Below are 20,671 nucleotides of genomic sequence, written 5' to 3'. Positions count from 1 at the left end.
AATCCAGCTTCTTGGATTATTTGCTTAGCATACAGATTAAACAAATATGGTAAAAGGATACAAGCCTGACACACACCTTTCCTGATTTTAAACCATGCAGTATTCCCTTGTTCTGTTCGAATGACTGCCTCCTGGTCTATGTACAGGTTCCTCATGAGCACAACTAAGTGTTCTGGAATTCTCATTCTTCACAATGTTATCCATAATTTGTTATGATCCACACAGTTGAATGCCTTTGCTTAGTCAATAAAACACGGGTAAACATCTTTCTGGTATCCTTTCTTTCAGCCAAGATCCATCTGACATCAGCAATGATATCCCCTTGTTCCATGCCCTCCTCTGAATCTAGCTTGAATTTCTGGCAGTTCTCTGTCAATATACTGTGGTAGCTGTTTTTGAATAATCTTCAGCAAAATTTTAGTTGCATAGGATATTGCTCTATAATTTCGTCATTCTGTTGAGTCACCTTTCTTTGGAATGGGCATAAATACGGATCTCTTCTAGTTGGTTGGCCAGGTAGCTGTCTTCCAAATTTCTTGGCATAAACAAGTGCCTCCAGCACTGCTTCCATTTGTTGAAACATCACAATGGGTATTCCGTCAATTCCTGGAGCCTTGTTTTTTGCCAGTTCCTTCCATGCAGCTTGGAACATCAATCAATTCTTTTTGACTGCAGAGGTCAGGGTCCCAATTATATGTTAGACCCTTGAACTTCCCCATCATAACATGAAATTATCATGCAACATAGTTTTCTCTGCTTCTTGTGAACCCAGAAGGGCAAGGCTGGCCTGGCTCCTTCACCACTAAAACCCCAGAACCTCAACAGACAATCCCAAGCACAGTCCAACAACAAAAACAAACCCACTGCTGTCCAAGTGATTCCAACTCACAGTGACCTTTTAGGACAGAGTAGAACTGCCCCAACGGGTTTCCAAAGCTAAAATCTTTACAGGAAAAGAGGTCTAGTAGTACAGTGGTTAAGGCACTTGGCTGCTAACCAAAAGGTCAGCAGTTCAAACCCACCAGCTGCTCCTCAGGAGGAAGAGGAAGTCTGCTTCTGTAAAGATTTACAGCCTTGGAAACCCCATGGGGTCGCTAAGAGTCAGAATCAAGTCAATGGCAGTGGGTAATCTTTACAGGAGTAGGCTGACACATCTTCCTCCTGTGGAGCAGTTAGTGGGTTCGAACTGAAGACCTTTGGTTTGCTGCTGAGCGCTTAACCACTGTGCACCAGGGCTCCTCCAAGCAGTGCAGGCCCTTAGTAATTATCTGGAGGATGGATGAGGGCACAGATGAGTGCCAGTCCTGCCTGGACTACACCTCTCACTTAATCCTGACGACAGTGCCTGGAGTAGAGTTAACACTGTCCTCATTTTATAGACCAGAAAAGTGAGGCTCAGAGACATTAGAAGGGAATCACCCAAGATCATGTGCTTGCTAAGTGCTGGCAGGAACTTAAAGGCTATCTGACTTTGAGTTTGTGTTCTTTCCTGATACTACAAGACACCCTCACCGTACCCCTCCCCCCCACACAGTGTAGGGTAGAAAATTCAAATTCAGACCAATAAGCAGAAAAGCCACACCCAAGTGCCAGACACCGGGTAAGCCCCTTACTTAGATCACCTCATTTCATCTTCAGTCACAGGCTAATGAGCTGGGGATTATTATTAGCTCTATTTTACGGACAAGGAAACTGAGTCATAGATAGGTGCATCATCCAAGCTCTCATAGCAAAATGCAATGCAGCCAAAACTCAGCCCCAGGTTCATCCTAACCACTGTCAGCTGTCTGAATTCTCACAGGGACAGAATGAAGCTGCCTGCCTCTTCCTTCCTCCCCGGCTGCCAGCCCAGGGCGCTGGCCTGGGACCCAAGAGTCACACCCCACAGATTACACCCCGCCCTTCTCATCTCTGGGATCCTGCTTGCCTCTCCCCAGTACCCTCACCACACCTCCCTCCCATCCCAGCCCCTTTCATCTCTCACCTGGATCTCTGTAGTAGCTCCTATCTGGTCTTCTTGCTTCTGGTTTGGCCCCCAGGAAGCCAAACGGGTCTTTTAAAGGTGCAACTACCTCCCATAAGAGCCCCAAGGGGCTTTCAGTTGCCTTAGGAAAAAGGCTGAAATCCTTACTTGGCCTACAAAGGCCCTGGAAGAGCTGGCCTCTGCTTTCTTCTCAGGCCTCAGCTCTTCTAATGAATCGCCCTTGCTCCCTTATTTGCCAGGAGCCCCAGAAACCATTTCTGGGGTGATCTTCCAGACGGGGATCACTGTGGGATCCTTTTGTCATAATTCCAAGCACAATTTCATCAGTTCCATCACATACCAAAGACCATCTCTCTCTGTTAGCCTCTTCTGCACGTGCTCTCTAAGTCCCCCCGGAAGTTCTTTCTAGCATCTAGTCTCTACCCCATGTGCTATAGCCTAAACTCTGCCACAGCTCAGAGGCTGTGGAGGTGAGTGCAGAAGTTGAAGAGTTCTGTGGGGAGCCAGCTTCCATCCACCCCAGCTCATTCCTCCAGCCTTCTTACCTTCCCCTTCTTGGTGAGGATCTGCTTATAATACAACCAGCCTTCTCTCCTGACATCGCTGTAGGTTGCATCTGAGAGGTCAGAGGTTGAGTGTCTCTTAGAAGGGACATCAGCATCTTCGGAGGTGCCCCAGCTATCCAAGGACTGCAGAGAGGTAGGAGAGGGCAGTTTAGGGTAGTTCCCACAATGCCAGCATCTCAGGAACCCCATGGACCACACATAGACATGTGGGCCTGGTGTATGCCTGTGTCACACTCTGATGTACTCTGTGGCCTCAGGGGCCTTGCTTGCCCTCTCTGGGCCACTTGTGTCGAGGTCATGAGATATGTGTAATGGGGAAGCCAGAAGGAAAGAAAGGATAATGACCACATGCCTGCCTCATCAGGCCAGGAAAGCCAATCTGGGACCTCCTTTAACTTTACGGACTAAAAGGAATTAAGTAAACAAAGGAAGTGATTTTGTCAACAAGGAGTTAAATAAACAGGGGAAGTGGGAACATCAACAGAAACTGAGTGAGTGAGTTCATGGAGCAGGTACTCATGTCCACAAAGTGTTAAACAGAGGAAGTGATAGTGTCAACAGGATTCCAGCAACAGAGGTGACATGTCAATGGAGAGCTAAGTAAGCAGAGGAAGTGATAAGGAAAAAAAACAGGTGATAATATCAAGATATTAAGCTAACCAGAGATATTATCAAGGGTTTGAAGTCAAGATGGCTCTTCTAGTCCACCCACAATCAAAAGGTAAAGCCATTTAAGACCTGACCCTCCATCTCCCAGGTCCCGAGGCTGCAGATGCCAGCTCCTCTGTCACATCTCAAACCTGTGCTCCCCTTTGCAGTGGGCTCCCCTGTGCCCTGAGGACACCATGCAAATACAGACTAAATGCTTCCCTGTGCCAGGCATGGTGTTAGGTACTAGGAATTCAGCAGAGAACAAAACAAACAAAACTGCTGCCCTCATGGCGCTCATTATGCACTAGCTGGGGAGAGAGGCGAGATACGAGAGAAACACATAAATTGTGTAACATGGTAAGTGCCAAGGGAAAAAAAACAAAGCAACAAAAACCAAAAAAAAAAAAAAATCCAAACTCATTGTTATCAAGTCGGGTCCAACTCATAGCGACCCCTCCTTGGGTTTCTGAGGCAGTATTAGTACGGAAGTAGATTGCCCAACCTTCCTTCCGAGAGTGGCTGGTGGGTTTGAACCGCCAGCCTTCTGGTTAGCAGTCAAATGCCTTAGGCACTACGCCACCAGAGCTCCAAGGGAGACTTGAAATGTCAGGGGTGGGACTGAATGTGGCTTTTGACTAAAAAACCAGAAGAAAGTAAAAAAAAAAAAAAAAAAATCCCTTAAGTCTTCTTTAAACCAAACAATTTAGTTTAATTGGTAAAGAATGCCTGCTTTGAGCTTTGTGTTTTAGTTCACTGTTTGTTGTTATTTGGGTGAAATTTTTCAAAGCAGATTCCTTTCACATTCAACAGCTCGTACACATTTTGTTTCGTGACTCGAGCTTTGTGCTCTTTTAAGAACGATCTATAATGGGATCAAACTTACAACAGCAGCTCTGAGGGGTAGACAGGAACCTTGGGGGACAGTGAGTTTATGTTAATGGGGGAGGGACGATTCGGAAAAGGATGGTGCAAATGGCTGCACAACTTGAAGAATGTAATCGTCGCTGAATTGTACACAGAGATATTGTTAAATTGGTGTAGGTTCTGCTGTGTGTATTCTCAGCAATGACAACAAAAATAAATAATTTGAAAAAAAAGAAAGTGAAAAAATGAATCATGTGGCAACGGGGCGGCGGTTGCAAGGGGGCTTTCCAGGCAGAGCAAGTGCAAGGTCTTGGGTGGGCAGGCGTATGGTGTCTTTCAGGGATGACAGAAGGCTGGTGAGGCTGCAGTCATGTGGCTGAGAGGAGGGTAGGTGAGCAAAGGGAGAAAGGGGGAGACATAACATTGGGATCACAGACAGGGGTCTTCCCGCCACAGACCTGGAACCCTACCCCAAGGCTGTGCTCTGTGTCTGAGGTATTCCCCCCACCACACACACACACACACACACACTCGGCACTTACCCCATCAGTGAAAAAGCTTCGGAGCATCCGCAGGCTGGGTACTCGGTTTGGAAGGCGCCTGGGGAGTGAGGACCAAGGTGAGGGACATAGGAAACACAGCTAGCACCTCACTGTCTTATCAGGCCCCAAGCCCCCAAGGCCAAGAAGACTTCCAGGGAGGAAGAACACTGCTCCAGGGGGATAGAGGACACCCTAGGGGCAGGACACCTGCCACAGCCCAGCCAAGGGAGTAACTGGCCTAGGTGTCTGGGCGTGGCCCTGTCTACCCTGCGTCCAGACCAGGCCTCACCGCAGAGGCCTGCCTTCATCCCGGAAGGTGTTTAGTCCATCATCACAGGACTTGGAGCGCTCCGTGGTGATAGCCAGCAGGTAGGAGGAGCGACGGCCAGCTTTGATGCTACCTGCAAAGCACCCACGTTAGGGCCCACAGTCAGCAGCGCAGCAGGCCAGGGGCTTCCCGGAGCCCTCCCATCTGGGCAAGGCCAAGAGATGACTCTCCCCATGGGGCCTCAGGGGCAGCAGAAACCATTTGGAAGAGCTCCAGACATCAGGCAGCAGACCTAACAGAGACCCCTGAGGGCCAAACAATAGGGGCCAGGATGGGACTGGGATGTGAGGAGACTCACTGCAGTCCTGGGAGTAGTGGCGGCCCAGGGCAAAGGTGAAGGTGGGGGAGGAAGGGCTGGTGCCCAAGACAGGGGCCGAGTTCATGGCACTGGAGACCACCGCAGAGGCAGGTACGTGCTTGGCTTGGAGATCAATGCTGGGGCTGGTGGGCTCATCTGCATGTGTGGAGGGAATGGTAGTTAGAGGAGGCAGAAAGCTTAGCCCACCTGCTCAGCCCCAGACTTGCAAGCCCCAAGCTCAATTCCAGGCCCAGCCCTTATCCCAAAGCTCCTCAAGCCTTCCAAGGCCCTGCAAGCAACATGTCCACTGCCATGGGTGACCAACCCAACAGACTGTGGTCATGGAGTCTGTCCCCTTGGTGTACAGAGGCGGATCCTCTCTGTCACACTGAGGGTACCCAGGAGTAAGCCTGAATCACCACCTTTAGACCAGGCTCCCTGAGAGCAGAGCTAATATCCTCCCATCAGCCTGGGAGATTCCTGGGAGCAGGGACTATCTGTGTCTCCCTCAATAGATAGAACTTCTGAGAGTATAGACTTTATCTCCTCCCTCAGACTAGGGACTCCTTAATCTTCTCCATCAGCCTAAGGGCTGTCAGGGAGCAGCCAGGGTTCTCTCTCCTCTCCCTGCACAGGCCTCTCTTCTCCTCTCACTCCTCAAACTGCCTTGGGGTGAGCTCAACACTTCCAGCTCCAATTATCATCCCTTGGCTCCCCACTCCCAGGCCCAGGGTCTTGCATCCTGGTCTTTCTCCCAAACCCCTAGACTCAGCTCAATATATCCTGCTGCCTCACAGCCACCTCATATTCAACAAGACCTCATTTTTTTTCTGTTCTTCCTGACTCACTCTTTCTCATTCCCAGTACTGGGGTGAGGCACCACCTTCCAGCCAGACCAGAAAGCTGGGAATCATCCGTGCCTCTCCACTCTTTTGTCTGTACCTTATCTAATAGCTCTACTCCTCGGAAGGAAGATTGGGCAATCTACTTCTGTAGAGAGTAGAGACACCACCTGGGAAACCCAAGGAGGGGTCATGTGAATTGAATCAACTCCAAGGCAGGCAGTGAGTTTTTGTTATCTAATATCAATTCAAAGGCAAGCCTTCAATAGTTCCCTCAGGATAAAGTCCAAACTCCACAGTGACTGACAAGGCCCCTCAGGACCCACCCCATGGCCCTGGAAGGGCAGCCTTCAGGGTCTTTGCATATCCCGTTCCTTCTTTCCAGAACACTCTTCCCCTGGCTAACTCTTTCTTATGCTTCAAGTCTTAGCCAGAATGTTCTTCCTCCAGGATTCTCTCCCTGGTTCCCCATGCCCTAGCTCAAAATCACTGCCATCAAGTCGATTCCAACTCATAGCGATCCCCATTGGGTTTCCGAGGCAGTAAATCTTTACGGAAGTAGATTGGCCAGGCTTCCTTCCACGAGGTGGCTGGTGGATTTGAACTGCCAACCTTCTGGTTAGCAGTCAAATGCCTTAGGCACTACACCACTAGAGCTCCTTCTCCCATGCCCTTCCTATATTCCCCCAGAGCTTCCTGTAATTCTATCACACTCCATCCTGCTGAACTGTTCCTGTCTGATTGTCTCCCTCCCCTGCTGGACCATGTTCTCCAGGAGAACAGAGAGCCCAGCCTAGTGCCTAAAATCACTATTGTTGGAGATGGAGAGTAGACAGAAAGAACAAAGAATAAAAGAAATAAAGGAATGATGAAATAAAGAAAGAATGAAAGGATGGAAGAGTGAGAGGAAGTAATGAAAGAAGGAAAAACGGACAGAAGGGGAGGAAGGAGGGAGGCAGAGAGGCAGGAAAGGGGTCAGGAAAAGACTGCTGGAAGGATGAATGAATGAGAGGCAGGGTACAAGGGAGAATGAACAGGAGGAAAGATGGGCGGATGGATGGATGCAGGATGGGGAGAGAAACAAAAGGATCCTGTCAGCCCAATTTTGCCCACAGTAGACAGGTGGGTGGGGTACAACACGGCACCAAAAACCAAGTCCCCCAAGTCAGTCACCCATACCATCACTCACCAATATAGGGGATGGAAGCCAGAGAGTCTTCGGTAGTAGCCAAAGGGGCCACCTTCCTGCCTGGCCGCTCCCCTCGCTCACTGTCCTCTGGCTCTGTGGACTCCTCACCAAACCCGAGGTTCATCTGTCTTGCAGGGGGCAGCTGGGCCTTGCGGCCTGTCGGAGGCTTCTGCCTCAGGACTACCTCATCACGACGTTCCTCAGTGGGAGGCTCCAGGGCCCTGGTACTGGACTCTGGCCGGACAGCTCTGGGAGGTTCAGCAGCAGCCTCTGGTGGGAGTGATGCAGGGGACTGGGCCAAATTGAAGGTGGGCAGCCCCCCAAAGGGTGAGTCCCGGAATGAGAGTGCATGCAAGAGGCCAGTCCGGCGCTGGAACGATGGGCTGTAGCTCCGGTAGCCAATGTACCCGATGTCGCCCAGGCCCTGTAGGCTGGGTGGGGGTGGGGCCTGAGGCCCCGACAGGTCCCGAGCTGGACAGGCAGAGGGGCGGGCAGATGGACACTGGGAAGCCCAGCCACAACGCTCAAAGCGGGGTGACACCAGGGCCCCTGGCCCCAGTGCCTCAGCTGACCGAGCAGCCCGGCTCAGGTAGTCGTCCGAGCGGGCTCGGTGCCAGCCCTCCTGGCCCAGCTGGCTCAAGGCATCCTGGGAGGTGGAGCAGGGCCATGGGCGTTGGGCAATCACATCCTCCAGCCGGTCCTGGGAGGCGCTGCGGGCCCGGGGTGGCATGGCTGGGCACCGTCTCTCCCCCGCCCTGCGGGGCACCTGGTTTGACAGCCAGTGCGACAAGGCCTGCTGGCACTCCAGTCTGCTGGGGAGCACCCGGCTGCCAGGCTCTGGGAAGGCACGGGGCGTCCGGTGCTCCGAGGGGAGATGGGGGAAGGCACCAGGGCTGGGGCGGGGCTGGCTCATCCCCAAGGAAGGGTAGTCTGGAAGGGGACAGGCAGCAGACGGAACTCGGGTCCCTGGGTCGCTCCAGGCAGCGGGGCTCCGGGGGTCACTGGGCAGTGCTGAAAGGGGCTCACGCACCATAGTGGCCCAGGTGGAGACCCGGGCTGGGGGGACATAGGTCTTGCGGGGATAGCAGAGGGGAGGTGGTTCTGGGATGCTGCGGGCCTCTCCGGAATACGGCTCGTTTCCCTTCAGGTAGGCATCCTGGGAGTAGGCCTGGTCAGAGACACAGAGGCAGGTGAGTGGGGCCAGACAAGTCCCATAGGGCAGGGCTAGTACAGCCCTGGGCAGTCAAGGAGCCCAGAGAAGGAAGGAGACCGAAGGGAAAGGACCAAGTAGAGAGAGTCCTGAGTAGGTGCATGGTTGGTGGACGTACCCCAGAGACAGTTCAGAGAGAGAACAAAGAAGAATTAAGAGGCTTTTGGGAATTCAATACACACGCCTACTTGATAAAGAGACAGGGCTCCCTCTCCTTGACTTCTTTGAGGCTCTGGGCCTGATTTCTCTAAGACTTTTGACAAGGACTGCTTTTACCCACAGACATTCCAATATGTTTCCTGGGTCAACACCCCACCACCAATGCCACCTCCGCCAGCCTCAGCAGCCTTCCAGCTCTGCTTTCTTGTGGCAGGTGATGCTCACAACCCCTTACACAGAGCTGGGAAACTTCAATAGACACCAGTCAAGGTGGCAGATGACAGCAAAGGAGGCCAGCTGAGGACCGTGTCCAGGGTGAGGTGGGCTGGGGGTGGATGGAGGCTGGGAGAGTCCAGTTGTCCATCTATCCCTGAATGGGGAGCGGGAAGCCTGGCTCCTGGATCACTGAGGGGGAGGAATGTGCCCACCCTGTGCCCTCTGTGTCAGCCTCAGAAGAGGGGTCCAACTGACTGAGGGGCCTTGAGCCACCTTCTGCCACCTCTAGGCCTGGAATTTGGCACTGGAAGCTGAGGCTGGTGCTGCATTGCTGAGGAGTGACAGGGCTGGTGCTCAGGCCCAGCCAAAAAAGGAGGTGGCCCCCAGGGACAGTGGCCTTGTGGCCTAGCCCAGCCTGGCCCTTGATGAGCTGCCTGGGGGGCCTCTATAAGAGGTAGTATCAAAGGGCGGGAGGGTGAAATCAAACACACACACACCCTCCCCACACCACAAGGAGACACTGTAACATACACACCCAGAACCACACACACACACACACACACACAGAGCAAAGCACAATGAGACACACACACAAATAACTACACCCCCAGTCCCAGTCACAACATCATGTGATGAGGACGAGCTGACCACACCCGCGCGCGCGCACGGCCCCTTCAGACCCGTGCACACGGGGCGCACTCACATACCTCCTGCCATCCTGCCGGCTCCAAGGGCTCCCGAATCACATCACAGTCGCGGGCCGAGGCGGCATCCTGACCCGCCTCTGCCCTCCCCACCCCCGGCTAAGCCCCTCTGACCACTTTGCTGTCCCTGGCCTTTGGACCCCCTCAGGCTGCCCTCCTTGCGGCTCCCCCGTGGCCCCCACCCGGCTCAAGGCTGGCTGTCGGGAGAAGGAGGGAGTGGAGGATGGGTGTGGAGGGGCCTCGCCGCGTCGGCGGTGGCGTCAGCAGCTGCCGCGGCCCGATTGGCCTCCAGCCTTGGCTCCCAACCACAGGAATGCCTGGGCCCCACCCTCGGGCCAGCCAGGATGGAGGGGAGAGGAGAGGTCCCCAGATGCTGACATCTAGGGCTGCCAGCCCACCCGAGCCTGGGTAGCACAGTGCCAGGCTGCTGCCCTTCCCACCCCTTGTCCCTGGTGGCTGAAGAGAATCAGAGACACTCGAGGCCCCACCCTGTCACCCCCGCAATAGCTTGCCTTGCCTCAGCCTGGGGGGAGGTACACAGGCAGGGCTCCTGAGACTTGGGATGAGCCATCCACCTCTCTGGACCCTCATCCTTGCCTCCCCCTCCCCAGGAAGGGCAAGGGGACAATCGAGGTCAAGGAGTGGAGGTTCCCGGAGGGGCATGATGCCAAGCCTGGCACTATGATTACTGTGATCAAGGGAGCTCGTCCAGGGCAGAAGCCAGCACGGCGGCTCCCATGGCCTCCCAGGCTTGGCCCCTGGCCCTCCTCTGGAGGGCAGTGATCTCAGGGACAAGCAAGCTGGCATCTGGCTGGGACCCATGAGACTAGGGAACTGGGCACTGGGCAGAGAGGACTGCCTTGGGTTCTGGGTCAGGGCTAGGATAGGGAGAGCGGAGGGCAGAGAGAGAGAGACAGAGTGTGTGTGGGGTGTGTGTGCTGTAAATGGATACACGCAGACAGAGTGCAGGGTATACTGTGTTCAATGTTTGTGGCATGTGTGTGCTATGTGCTCTCACTGTGTGTGGTGGGCAGGAATGCCCGCAGGGGAGGGGTTCAGTTTGTGAATTATGATTGCATACACTTGGGCTATGGAAATAATTGTGAGTGAATGTGTCTGTGTTGTGCTAAGGATGGGCTGTGGTATCTGTGGGCATGTGTGCTGTGATAATAGCCAGCATCTGTAAGGCCAGAAAGTGTTTTGCTGAGGTGATTGATGAGAAGTCAAAGCATACATGCTGTGATGTGCTGTGGGTTTGTGAGTATTTGTGTTGGTGTGTGCTTGAGTTGTGATGTGTTGAGGTTTGTGAACAGATGTTATGGCATTTGTGTGCATGGATTGCAGTATATTGTGATGTTTGGGGAGCATGTGGTGGTGGATGACTGTGTGTAGCATTGGGGGGTTGTTGGTATCACAGCATCTGTCTAGTGCAGCATGTCTAGTATGTTGTGTGTGTGTGCTAACATGTACTGTGGTGGTGCAGTGTGCTATACAAAGGGGTTACTGTGGGGTTGTGCTATGTGGCTGTGTGTCTGGTGCATTTTGTTCAGTGGTGCATGGTGTGTTGTGTGACTAGAAGACCTGACAGTGGAGTAGATGAGGTATGTCATTGGAGTATTTGGTGTGTATTGTGTAAGTGCGTGTGATGGGCCAGGTAGACACATCTATAGGAGACACACTCCTAGAGCCTGGCAGGGAGAGGGTGTGGAGAGCAGGCGTCTCTCCTGGGAGCCGACAAGAACGTGCCAGTCTGGCAGGGCCCGCTGGGCCACCTTCCTTCCAGATACCCCAGCAGGAATCCTGCCTGCCAAGGCCAGTGCCTCCCCTCCCCTCCCCCAGCACAGAGCAGCCCAGAATGAAGCAACAACCAGCCCCAGCCCAGGGATGGGCCTGGCATCCCCAACTGGGCAATGCTAGGCTGCACTGCCCCCTACTCCCTAGGATTGGCCCCTTCCTCTCTGCTTCCCAGAAGGGGCCATGCAGGAGTGAGGACCCGAGGAGAAGGGCCCAGAGGTCCCCCACCTCAGAGAGCGGGGCCAGGACTCACCAGCTGGAGGATGTCCTCATCTTTGGGCATGATGGAGAGCTCCAGAGTATCATCGCTATGGAGACAGGGCAGAGGGTCAGGCCAGGCTGAGGCAACTGGGGTTGGGAGAACAGGGATCCTGGTCGCCAGGGCAGCCCACGGCCAAGGGGTTGTGCAGGGACATGGTGGGCGGGGAGCTATTATGAAGAAGGGAAGCCGGGGCCACTCACCTATTCTGGATCAGAGCAATGACCTGGGAGTAGGTCTTGCCAATGATGCTCTCCCCATTCACCTTCACCAACCGGTCTCCTGAGGACAAAAGGTAGGGCTACATGTGAGTAGGCATGGGGTGTCAACAGCCCCACCTGAGAACTCCTGCACCAGCTATGGGTGACAGTGGGAGAACTGTCACCTCAACATGCAGATCCCAGAATCCCATCCTAACTGGAGTAGGGAGAAGAGACCTAGAGAGGTGCAGAGAGCCAGGCAATTAGGACAGCTCACCTGTTCGAAGCCCTGCCCTATGGGCGGGGCCGTGATCCTTCACATTCTTGACAAAGATGGTATCCATGGGCTCCAGGCGGTGCCGAGGGGAGGGTCCTGGTGAGCATCAGCCAGGTTAGCTGGGGGTGGCTGCAGAAGGTCACACCCATGCACAGCTACACACACAGGGGACACACACTCAGAATGACCACACTCACACAGACCCACAGATGCACAGAACCAGCCAAAAGGACACACACCTGGGAGAAGGAAAACCTAATGGACACACAGTCACTCCTTAATGGCCTGTTGTGGACCAGGACGGTGCCAGAAACTAGAACGAAAAGAAACAAGCCGAGTCCTTGTCCTTTAGGAGTTCACTGTCTAATGGCTGAGACCAGCAGGAAAAGAAAAAAAAAAAAAAAATCAGGGAAAAAAATAAGAGGAAAAGGTACTTTGAAAGGAACCAGTATCAAGTCCTGAAGCTGCACAGCAGGAAGGAATCCACACACAGAGAAATGTCTACCCACAGGCCTGGGTGAGCTGCAGAAAGGCCCTCAAGCTTGGAGGGACACAATACCCAAAGTCCACACTTCCCATCCCACTCCCTTCCCCAGCAGAGGCCTGAGGGTCCTGGGGTGGAGAGTCATCTATTGACATCACATTACACTCCAGCAATACTCTGGCAGTCCATCAACACTCTGCTGACTGTATTAGTGTGATGGGCTATTCCTCCCCCACCACGGGCCTCTGGGACAGGGACTCCGGGAGACACGTCCCCATGGCTGCCCAGTAGAAGCCCCATTGGCAGAGGCAGAAGGCAGAAGGCCTTTGCCTTGAACACCCTCACGGAGCCTGGGTGCCATCAAGGGGCCCTCTGGGACAGCAAGAGTGACAGCAAGGTAAGCTAAGCTCACATCAGAAGAGAGAAGGTCTTAAGGGCCCCCTACTTCCAATGTAAGAGCTCTGGTAGCATAGTGCCTAAGGCACTTGACTGCTAACCAGAAGGCTGGCTGTTCAAACCCACCAGACACTCCTCAGAAGGAAGGTTGGGCAATCTACTTCTGTAGTGATACTGCCTTGGAAACCCAAGGAGGGGTCGCTATGAGTCGGTCCACTCTAGGGCACAGAACAACAACAAAGACACTCCCAATGTTGTTGTTATTGTTGTGTGCTGTTGAGTAGAAGGCCACTTTTTCTATTCTCAAGAACACCCTTGCTCAGCTCACCCCAGCCCCGGCCCCCAGGCTTTATAGTTCCTGTCTGTGCCTGTCGTGGGTCTGTCCGGGCTGAAGCACCTTGAGGGCAAGGGCCAAGTCTTAGATTCCCGTCTGCTCCCCTGATCATGCCCCCACACAGAGTGTGAAGTGGACAGACCCAGAGGGAGACAAATGTGAGGAAAGAAAGAGGGAGTGGAGAGAGAGTGGGGAAGAGATGCCCAGGGTGAGTGAAACCAGCACACAGAGGAGGAGGAGAGAGAGAGGAAGAGAAGCCGGGGTGGGGGCACAGACTGGCAAAACACAGGCAGACCTGGGGGAGAGGGAAGGAGACAGAAGGTAGAGGGTGGGTCCCAGAGAAGCCCCAGACACTGGTGCCAACCCCTCGACACTCCTTACCTCCTCCTTGGTTTCCATTCTCTTCCTCCTGCAGGGGACAGAGAAATGGGTGTGGGCCCTCAACCCAGCCCTCAGCAGCATGGAGGTGGGGGGTGGGGGTGGGAATGGGAGTGAAGGGGTGGAGATAGGGAAGGTCAGATCCACAAGGGCGGGCCCTCCTTTCTCCCCACCCAGCGGTCTCATCCCTTATCTCTCTTCAATTAGCCCAGTTGTAGAGGTTTAGGGGTGAAAGGGTTGTCAGCTGGGATATCACAAATGAGGCCAAGACAACCTCCGCTCTTTCACTCCTGCTGCCCTGATCCCAACACTCCAGCATTCAATGGTGGACTCGTGGCCCCTTCCCCAGGCAGCTCCCAGCCCCCCACACAGAAGATCCAGGCAGACACAGATAAGCAGGCATGAGGAGAGCAAACAGTGGCTATCAGCTCAGAGAATGGGAAGGGAAGGGCTGATTAGCGTCCTGGGGAGGAGGGGATTTTGAGCCAAAGTTGAAGAAGGCATTCTGGGTAAGGGTGAAGGAGTGTGCAGAACTTGGTGGCAGGCTGCTAACTGAAAGGTTGGGGGTTCGTACCCACCAGCCGCTCTGTGGGAGAAAGATGAGGCAGTTTGCTTCGGTAAAGATTATAGCCTTGGAAACACTCTGAGACTGTTCTACTCTGTCCTAGAGGGTCATTATGAGTCAGAATTGACTTGTGGCAATGTTTTTTTTTTTTTTTTCATGTATATTGCTGGATCAGCTGAGCTAAAAGAGAGAGTCAACATCAGCAAGTGACAGAGGAGACATTCATAAGTCAGACATTCATTCAGGTTTGAAAGGAGGGAAAGAGGAAGACAATGAAGGTTCTTGAAGGGGAGAGGGTGGGTGTGAAACTAGCATTAGGGCAGAGGATTCTGGCAACTAGATGCAGAGGTCAAAGTGGAGTTGAAGACCCACTGAGGGGGCTACTGGGGTCATCCTGATGATTGAGGAGGAAGGACTCTGGATTTGGGGAGGAATTAGGAATGAGGGAAAGGAGAGGGTCAGAGATAGGATGAGCCACAGGATGTGGCATTTTAAAGCTGGAATGGACTTTGGTGACATCTCATCTAACCCCCTCCACACATAACCCATATGGATGACAGGGCATGAGTCCAAGACCACCCAGAGACTTGGCAGCAGAGCCAGGCCAGACTCAGGACTCCGGTACTCCAGCAAGAACAGGCGGGGCCACAGGAAGGCACTGCTGGGGAGCGGGACCTCATCTTACCCCACCACGTGGGGTGCGTATCCACTGATGTAAGCTGACAGCCCAGCGAGCCGGTGGCAGAGGCAGACAGATGCATTTAGACGGCTGAGTGCCTGAGTCCCCTGCAATCTCTCAGGTTGGCAGCAAGAAGGAGAGGAGAACCAGCTTCCTCCTGCCTCCAGGCCCAGGCCCCTCCCAGCCCTGGACTGGTTCTGAGAAGGGGGTGAAGCCTGTCCCTGGCTTCATGTGACTTGGGTCTTCCAAACCCCCCTATGAACAGGTCCACCACCCTGCCTAGAGGACTACAGGCTGTTTCTGTCACTGTCCCCCCTCAGCAGAGTTCCTAGAAAGAAGGTAGCAGGGGCCAGGGAAGGAAGCATTCTAGAAAGAGAGGGAAGGAAGGAATAGGGATTTCAGAGAATTAGGGGACTGAAGTCCTCGGGCATCAGGAGTGGGGCAGTGCCCCTAGACTATCAGCCCCATTTACGCCAAGTACAGCTGCAGCCAACGTGAACAGTTATGCAGGCACACCCAGACTCACATATGTAGATGAGAGCAGCACAGTTACATGTACACACACGTGTACGTAAAGACATCTACATGCATGCATACATATATGCCGACATGCATGTGCATGACCATCATACCACACGTGCACATGTGCACACAAAGAGAGAATGCAAGCATACACAGACATAGACAGTGAAATCCGATGCCTTGGTTCTCTAGCAGGTGGGACCAAGGTCCCCAAGGGAGAGTCCCCCAACAGCTGTGCAGGCTGATCCCAACCCTGGGGGAGGGGAAAGAGGGGCTCATTGACTCCAAAATAAATCTGTCTCCTCCCTTGCTGGGAGAGGGGCAAAGAAAAGGAGCAGGGCTCCATGGGGAACCCCAGATTCTGCTGGGCCCCTTCACATTCTCCTTCACTCCTGCTTTGCTGTCAGGGACCCCTCCCTGCAGCCCACACCCTTGAGTTAGGCTGATAAGTCCTGGTTCTCAGACTCAGAGAACTTGATGTTTATATTAGGGTTGGAAGAGTCCTTAGTGATCAGGTAACTAAATGTCCTCAGGTGATAGCAAGAGGCATGGAGCCCAGGAACGGGTGAGACTGCCCCAAGAATCACAGAAGGTTAGGAGTTATACCAGGACTAGAGCCCAGGTCTCCTTCATATGAGCACACAGACCTAAGGCTAGCATGGGCCTGGAGCACTGTGGGACAGGGTCCCCGAGAGCTCAGGATGAGGAGGGGGGCAGTAGACCCAGCTGAGAAGAATCCAGTGGACAAGGGGCCCAGGGATGGACTCTATCTCTTCCAAGAAGGTCAGTCTCTTTGGTGAGGCCAAATGTCGGGGGGTCCGAAATGAACATTCTGGCTTCCCCACCTCTGGATCCCCTGCCCTGAACCAGCCACCCCTTCTCCTGAGGATATGTGTCCAGAGAAATTAGGGGCTTGATAACTCGGTACAAACGACCCAGCCATGATGACCACACAGTGCAAGTGACCAGCCAGAGGTGTCCTTGTCTCCCTGTGATACTTCTCCACAGGCCACAGCAAAAGGGAGTCAAACTGGTCCCGAGGAAGGATTGCTTCTCAGGGAAGGTCAAAAGGACCATGGAGGAGACAAGTGCCAAGAAATTCCCCCGGCCCATGAACGCTTCCCTGGACAGCAGGGGCAAGGAGCGACCTGGGCGTACCTTCAGGCTGCAATGCACGGCCGACTCCGGTGGGTATACGATGAAGTGACGCAGGGTGAAGCCGAAGCCATCCTGGAGACTTTTGTGCAGGAGCAGCGTGCGCGGCCCCTGCCAGGGGAGGGGGCGTCCAGCAGAGCACCCATCTCTCGGGCCCAGTGGCAGCTGTGGGAGCACAGGGAGGCAGGGCTGAGCACCAGTGTGGCCCCACTCCCATCTCTGCACACTCATTGGCTCTCTGCACCCCAGAGGATGCGAGAAGAGCTGGAGAGGTCCATGGACCCTACAGGGGTCAGGCACCCTCCTATCCCTGACCTCCTCCTAACTCTTCCCTTCCTCTCCTACCTTCATCAGTCCAACAGGTCCTGTCTTCTTTCTTTTCCCCTTAATCCCCCATGATGCCTTTGCTTCCCCAGAAATGACCTGCTGCAACAAGCTGGGGGGACATACAGTTCAGATCAGCAAGTATTAGCTGAGCACTTCCTACCCGGGCACCTGAGAAGCAGACTTCCTGCCTGGGTGGGAAGTGCCTGCTGCTGTCTGAGCTCATTCCTGCCTGCTGCATAATCACTACACACATGCACACAGACCCTAGGGTAACATGCTCAGACACTAGTGTAACATGCTCACAGACACGAGTGTAATACACTCACACACACATGCACACCTATGCAGACAGACGCATTCACATGCACTCATGCAGACAGACACAATAACACTTTTATACACCATTGCAAACAAGCACGCAGACATATACAGATGAGAATACATATTCACACACAGTCACACTTAGCTACACATATTCTTGTGCACACATACACAGACACGGGCACACAGCACACACTGCAGACATACATAGGCAGACACACAGATGCACACACATGAATCCTTCAGGAGCAGCAAGAGAACACACGTGGGACTAAGAGCAGAGAGGAAGCGCAGCACACATCAGACAACAGAAGGGAACTTCCAGAGGCTCTGGACCCTGCTCAGAGGTCTGACTGGCTCCCTTGAACAGAGCGGCCTGCCTAAGGGGGGAACACTCTGCCCTCTGGCCGACCTGCCTGAATGCTTGGGATTCTCTGAGATGACATGACAGAGGGTGTCTGACGACAAGGGTCTGGGGCACAAAGGTCTGCTTCTGGGGCATGAGGGAGAAGAGGAGGGGTACTGCCTAAGAGCAGCTTCCCTTCAGGTCCCCTTCTCAGATGCAGAAAGAGAAAGCAGGTGACAGGAAGGTGTCAGAGAGAGGTGCACTCAGGAGACAGACTGGAGAAGACTGGAGTCAATGGGGAAGCACCTAGTGAACAGCCAGGAGGCCTCCCTCAGGGGCTCTTGGACCCCCAACATCAGGCAGCCTAGCCTATCCACTGCACTCAATCAGGGCCTCCACCCAGAGACAGTCCTCAGCCCCTCATTTCCCCCTTGGCACCAGGTAGGAGCCTTCAGCAGAGGGAGAATGGAAGGGCTGGTGCAGAGGGAGAAAGGCCACTAGTTCTGAGATGAGGAGCTCTTGCTTCACTGTTTGCCCTTCTAATTGCTGCAGAAAGCTCAGAAGCTCCTTCACATACCCATCCATCCACTTGCGTACAGGGCAGGGGGAGGGGGGCTGGCCAGTGTGTAGCCCTATGGTAGGGATTTCTGCATGGGGTAGGATACTAGGCTGCTATTAAGCAGGCTGGGAGAAGGGGATATATGTCCTCAACTGTCAGAAAATTAAAGAAAAATGTGACAGAGGCAATTGGCTTGCTTCATATAGTCCCAGAGGACAGAGCCAGGTGGAAGATACAAAGAGGCTGAGAGGCAACAGGCAAAGGAGACCATTCTTATCGTACACATTCTATGGAAAACTACCAGGATGAGGTTGTGAGTTCCCCACCCCTGGCAGGATTCAAGGAAACCAGTCCAGGAGATGTTAATAAGGATTCTGGTATCGGGGGGAGGTCCAGCAATGGCCCTTCAGCTCCTACAGCCTGGGCTCCGCCACTGAGCCCCACACCCCCATGAGGGTCTAGAGAGCCCAAAGAACATTCTCTGGGAATTCTGCTGAGGTCTGAAATCCCCTGGATTTCCTATCTCTGCTGACCTGGCAAGGAACTGATGGGGAGAGGAGAGGGCCTCAGGGAATATACCACTGCCCTCTCAGACCAGAACCCCTGCTCCTCCCTAGTGTGGGCTGCCCCCCACCCCACGCCTCCCACCAGGGCTCAGAACTGAGGTTGTTTGCAGGGCCTATTGTCTTGCTGGTGTCCTGGATTAAGGTTTAAGCCACCAGCTGCCCCAGTGATGAGAACTGGCTGGGACAGGTCCCCACATGCCCCCCTCCCCCTCCTCCAGCACACATTCTGCTTGGAGCTGCCAGCTGCCAGGGGGTGCCACTCCCTGGGGGGCCATGCTTTTAATCCAGGGCAGCAGGCATGCCTTCCTCTCTCAGGTCTCCTCCTCACTCCCTCACTCGGGCCCCATTGGCACCCCCTCCCTTATCTCTTCTTCTCCCTTTCCTCTTTTTCTTCCTTCCAGTCTCCCTCCCTCCATCCGTTTTCTCCTAGGGTCCTAGGACTGTCAGTGTGGTAATCCCCTTGCCTGAAGGGGAGACACTACAGCCCCTAATACTGTCCAGATTTGTTATCTCTTCAGTAGGAAGTTCTTCCTTCAGTTTAACCTTAATCCCTCATGCCGTTATACTTGCATGTTTCCTCTCCTCCTCTCTGACCTGGGACAACACTGGGTCTTGCTTTCATCTTGAGGGGGAGGGAGGCAAACCCATTGCCATCAGTCGATTCCAACACATAGTGTCCACCATTGGGTTTTCAAGGTGGTGAATCTTTACAGAAGTAGATCTTCCCATCTTCCTTCCACAGAGCAGCTGTTGGGTTTGCCCCACCAGCCTCTGGTTAGCAAATGCCTTAGGCACTGTGCCACCAGAGCTCCTTAGAATAGAGAGGGATCCAGCAATAAGAACTAGGTGATTAGATTGGGGAAGAAGACAGCTCAAATACACCAACTCTGCCTCTCTGAGGTAGGCACAGACACAAGGCAATGGGGAGAGAGGGGGTCAGAGGGGCACAGGGACATTACTGATTAAAGCTCTCCTGGCCCAGACCTATTTCTAACCATTCCCACCCTCGTGCTAGGAAAGAAAGAGACATCCAGAAACACCAATTGATGGTGGGAGAAGGGCCAAAGAGCCCAGGGCCACAAATTAGGCAGAGATGGACTGGCAACACCAGGAACCAGAACCCAGAAGTCCTGCCCTCTGTCCTCCCAGAGCATAAAGAGGTCAATGCAGGGAGCACAGCATTCATGCTGGGCATGGTGCCCACTGTGACTCACGCCCTACCAGCGTGGTCAATCCCATGTATCAGAAATATGGCCCCCTGCCTCCCAACCCTGCTGGTCCTCACCCTGAGCTCTCTCACTACCTGCTGTGGCTCATTCTGCCTCCACAGCCTCTTTTGCCCATTAGAAAACCCTTGTGTGCACCTGTGCCCAGGTCCCCTACCAGGGGTACGGTATCCACTGTGACTTCCTGGTACCGCTGCCTGGCTCTGTCTCAGGGTCTCTGCAACCCAAATTCTCTAGGACTACTTGATGGATCTCTTCAAAGGGCCCTGGCCCTTCCAATCTTACACTGCCTGTAAGTCAAGAGGGCTGAGCTCACTGGAGGTCACAACTGTGGAACCCACACTGAGGGCTGCTATCTAGCATCCCTGGAAGAGCTCCAAAGCCACAAAGCCCACCACTCTTCTCTATCTCCCAAATACAGGTTCCAGAGTGCAGGACGCTTACAGCTCCAAGAAAGGAGGGAGTTGGTGACCCAGTACCACCCACTCCCTGCCAAGGCCTGCTCAGCCTGCCACTGGCCGCTCTAGCCCCGCTGCGGCGCTCACCCTGGCCCGGCGTAGTCCGGGCGCGCGGCGGTCGCTGTGGCTGAGGTACGGCAGCCAGAGGCAACGCGGCTCCGGAGCGCTGCAGTCCACGCCGACGGCGCGCTCCCAGCGCCAGCCCCCGGCCCCAGCGCGCTCCACGCGCCACACGGCGCTGCCCACGAGCGCCGCAGCAGGCGGGGGTCTCA

General features: G+C 54.0%; 1 protein-coding gene across 1 annotated transcript in view; it reads right to left on the bottom strand.

Annotated features, from left to right (window-relative positions):
* The window catches only part of ARHGAP23 (Rho GTPase activating protein 23), a 79,037-nt gene that overhangs the window by 33,060 nt on the left and 25,306 nt on the right, over positions 1–20,671 (bottom strand). Inside the window, exons 2-11 of the mRNA XM_042781121.1 lie at positions 16,600–16,761; positions 13,679–13,706; positions 12,084–12,179; positions 11,810–11,888; positions 11,601–11,655; positions 7,265–8,432; positions 5,234–5,389; positions 4,897–5,008; positions 4,608–4,665; positions 2,530–2,673 (exon numbers count right to left, since the gene is read on the bottom strand). Coding sequence (XP_042637055.1) covers positions 2,530–2,673; positions 4,608–4,665; positions 4,897–5,008; positions 5,234–5,389; positions 7,265–8,432; positions 11,601–11,655; positions 11,810–11,888; positions 12,084–12,179; positions 13,679–13,706; positions 16,600–16,761 — 2,058 coding nt within the window. The remainder of the gene's footprint in view (positions 1–2,529; positions 2,674–4,607; positions 4,666–4,896; positions 5,009–5,233; positions 5,390–7,264; positions 8,433–11,600; positions 11,656–11,809; positions 11,889–12,083; positions 12,180–13,678; positions 13,707–16,599; positions 16,762–20,671) is intronic.

The sequence above is a fragment of the Orycteropus afer genome, unplaced genomic scaffold (assembly GCF_000298275.1).
Source record: "Orycteropus afer afer isolate SDZICR_OR568_19922 unplaced genomic scaffold, OryAfe1.0 scaffold00085, whole genome shotgun sequence".
Lineage (NCBI taxonomy): Eukaryota > Metazoa > Chordata > Mammalia > Tubulidentata > Orycteropodidae > Orycteropus > Orycteropus afer.
Note: the sequence above shows the minus strand (reverse complement) of the source record. Positions and strands in the feature narration are given on the sequence as shown.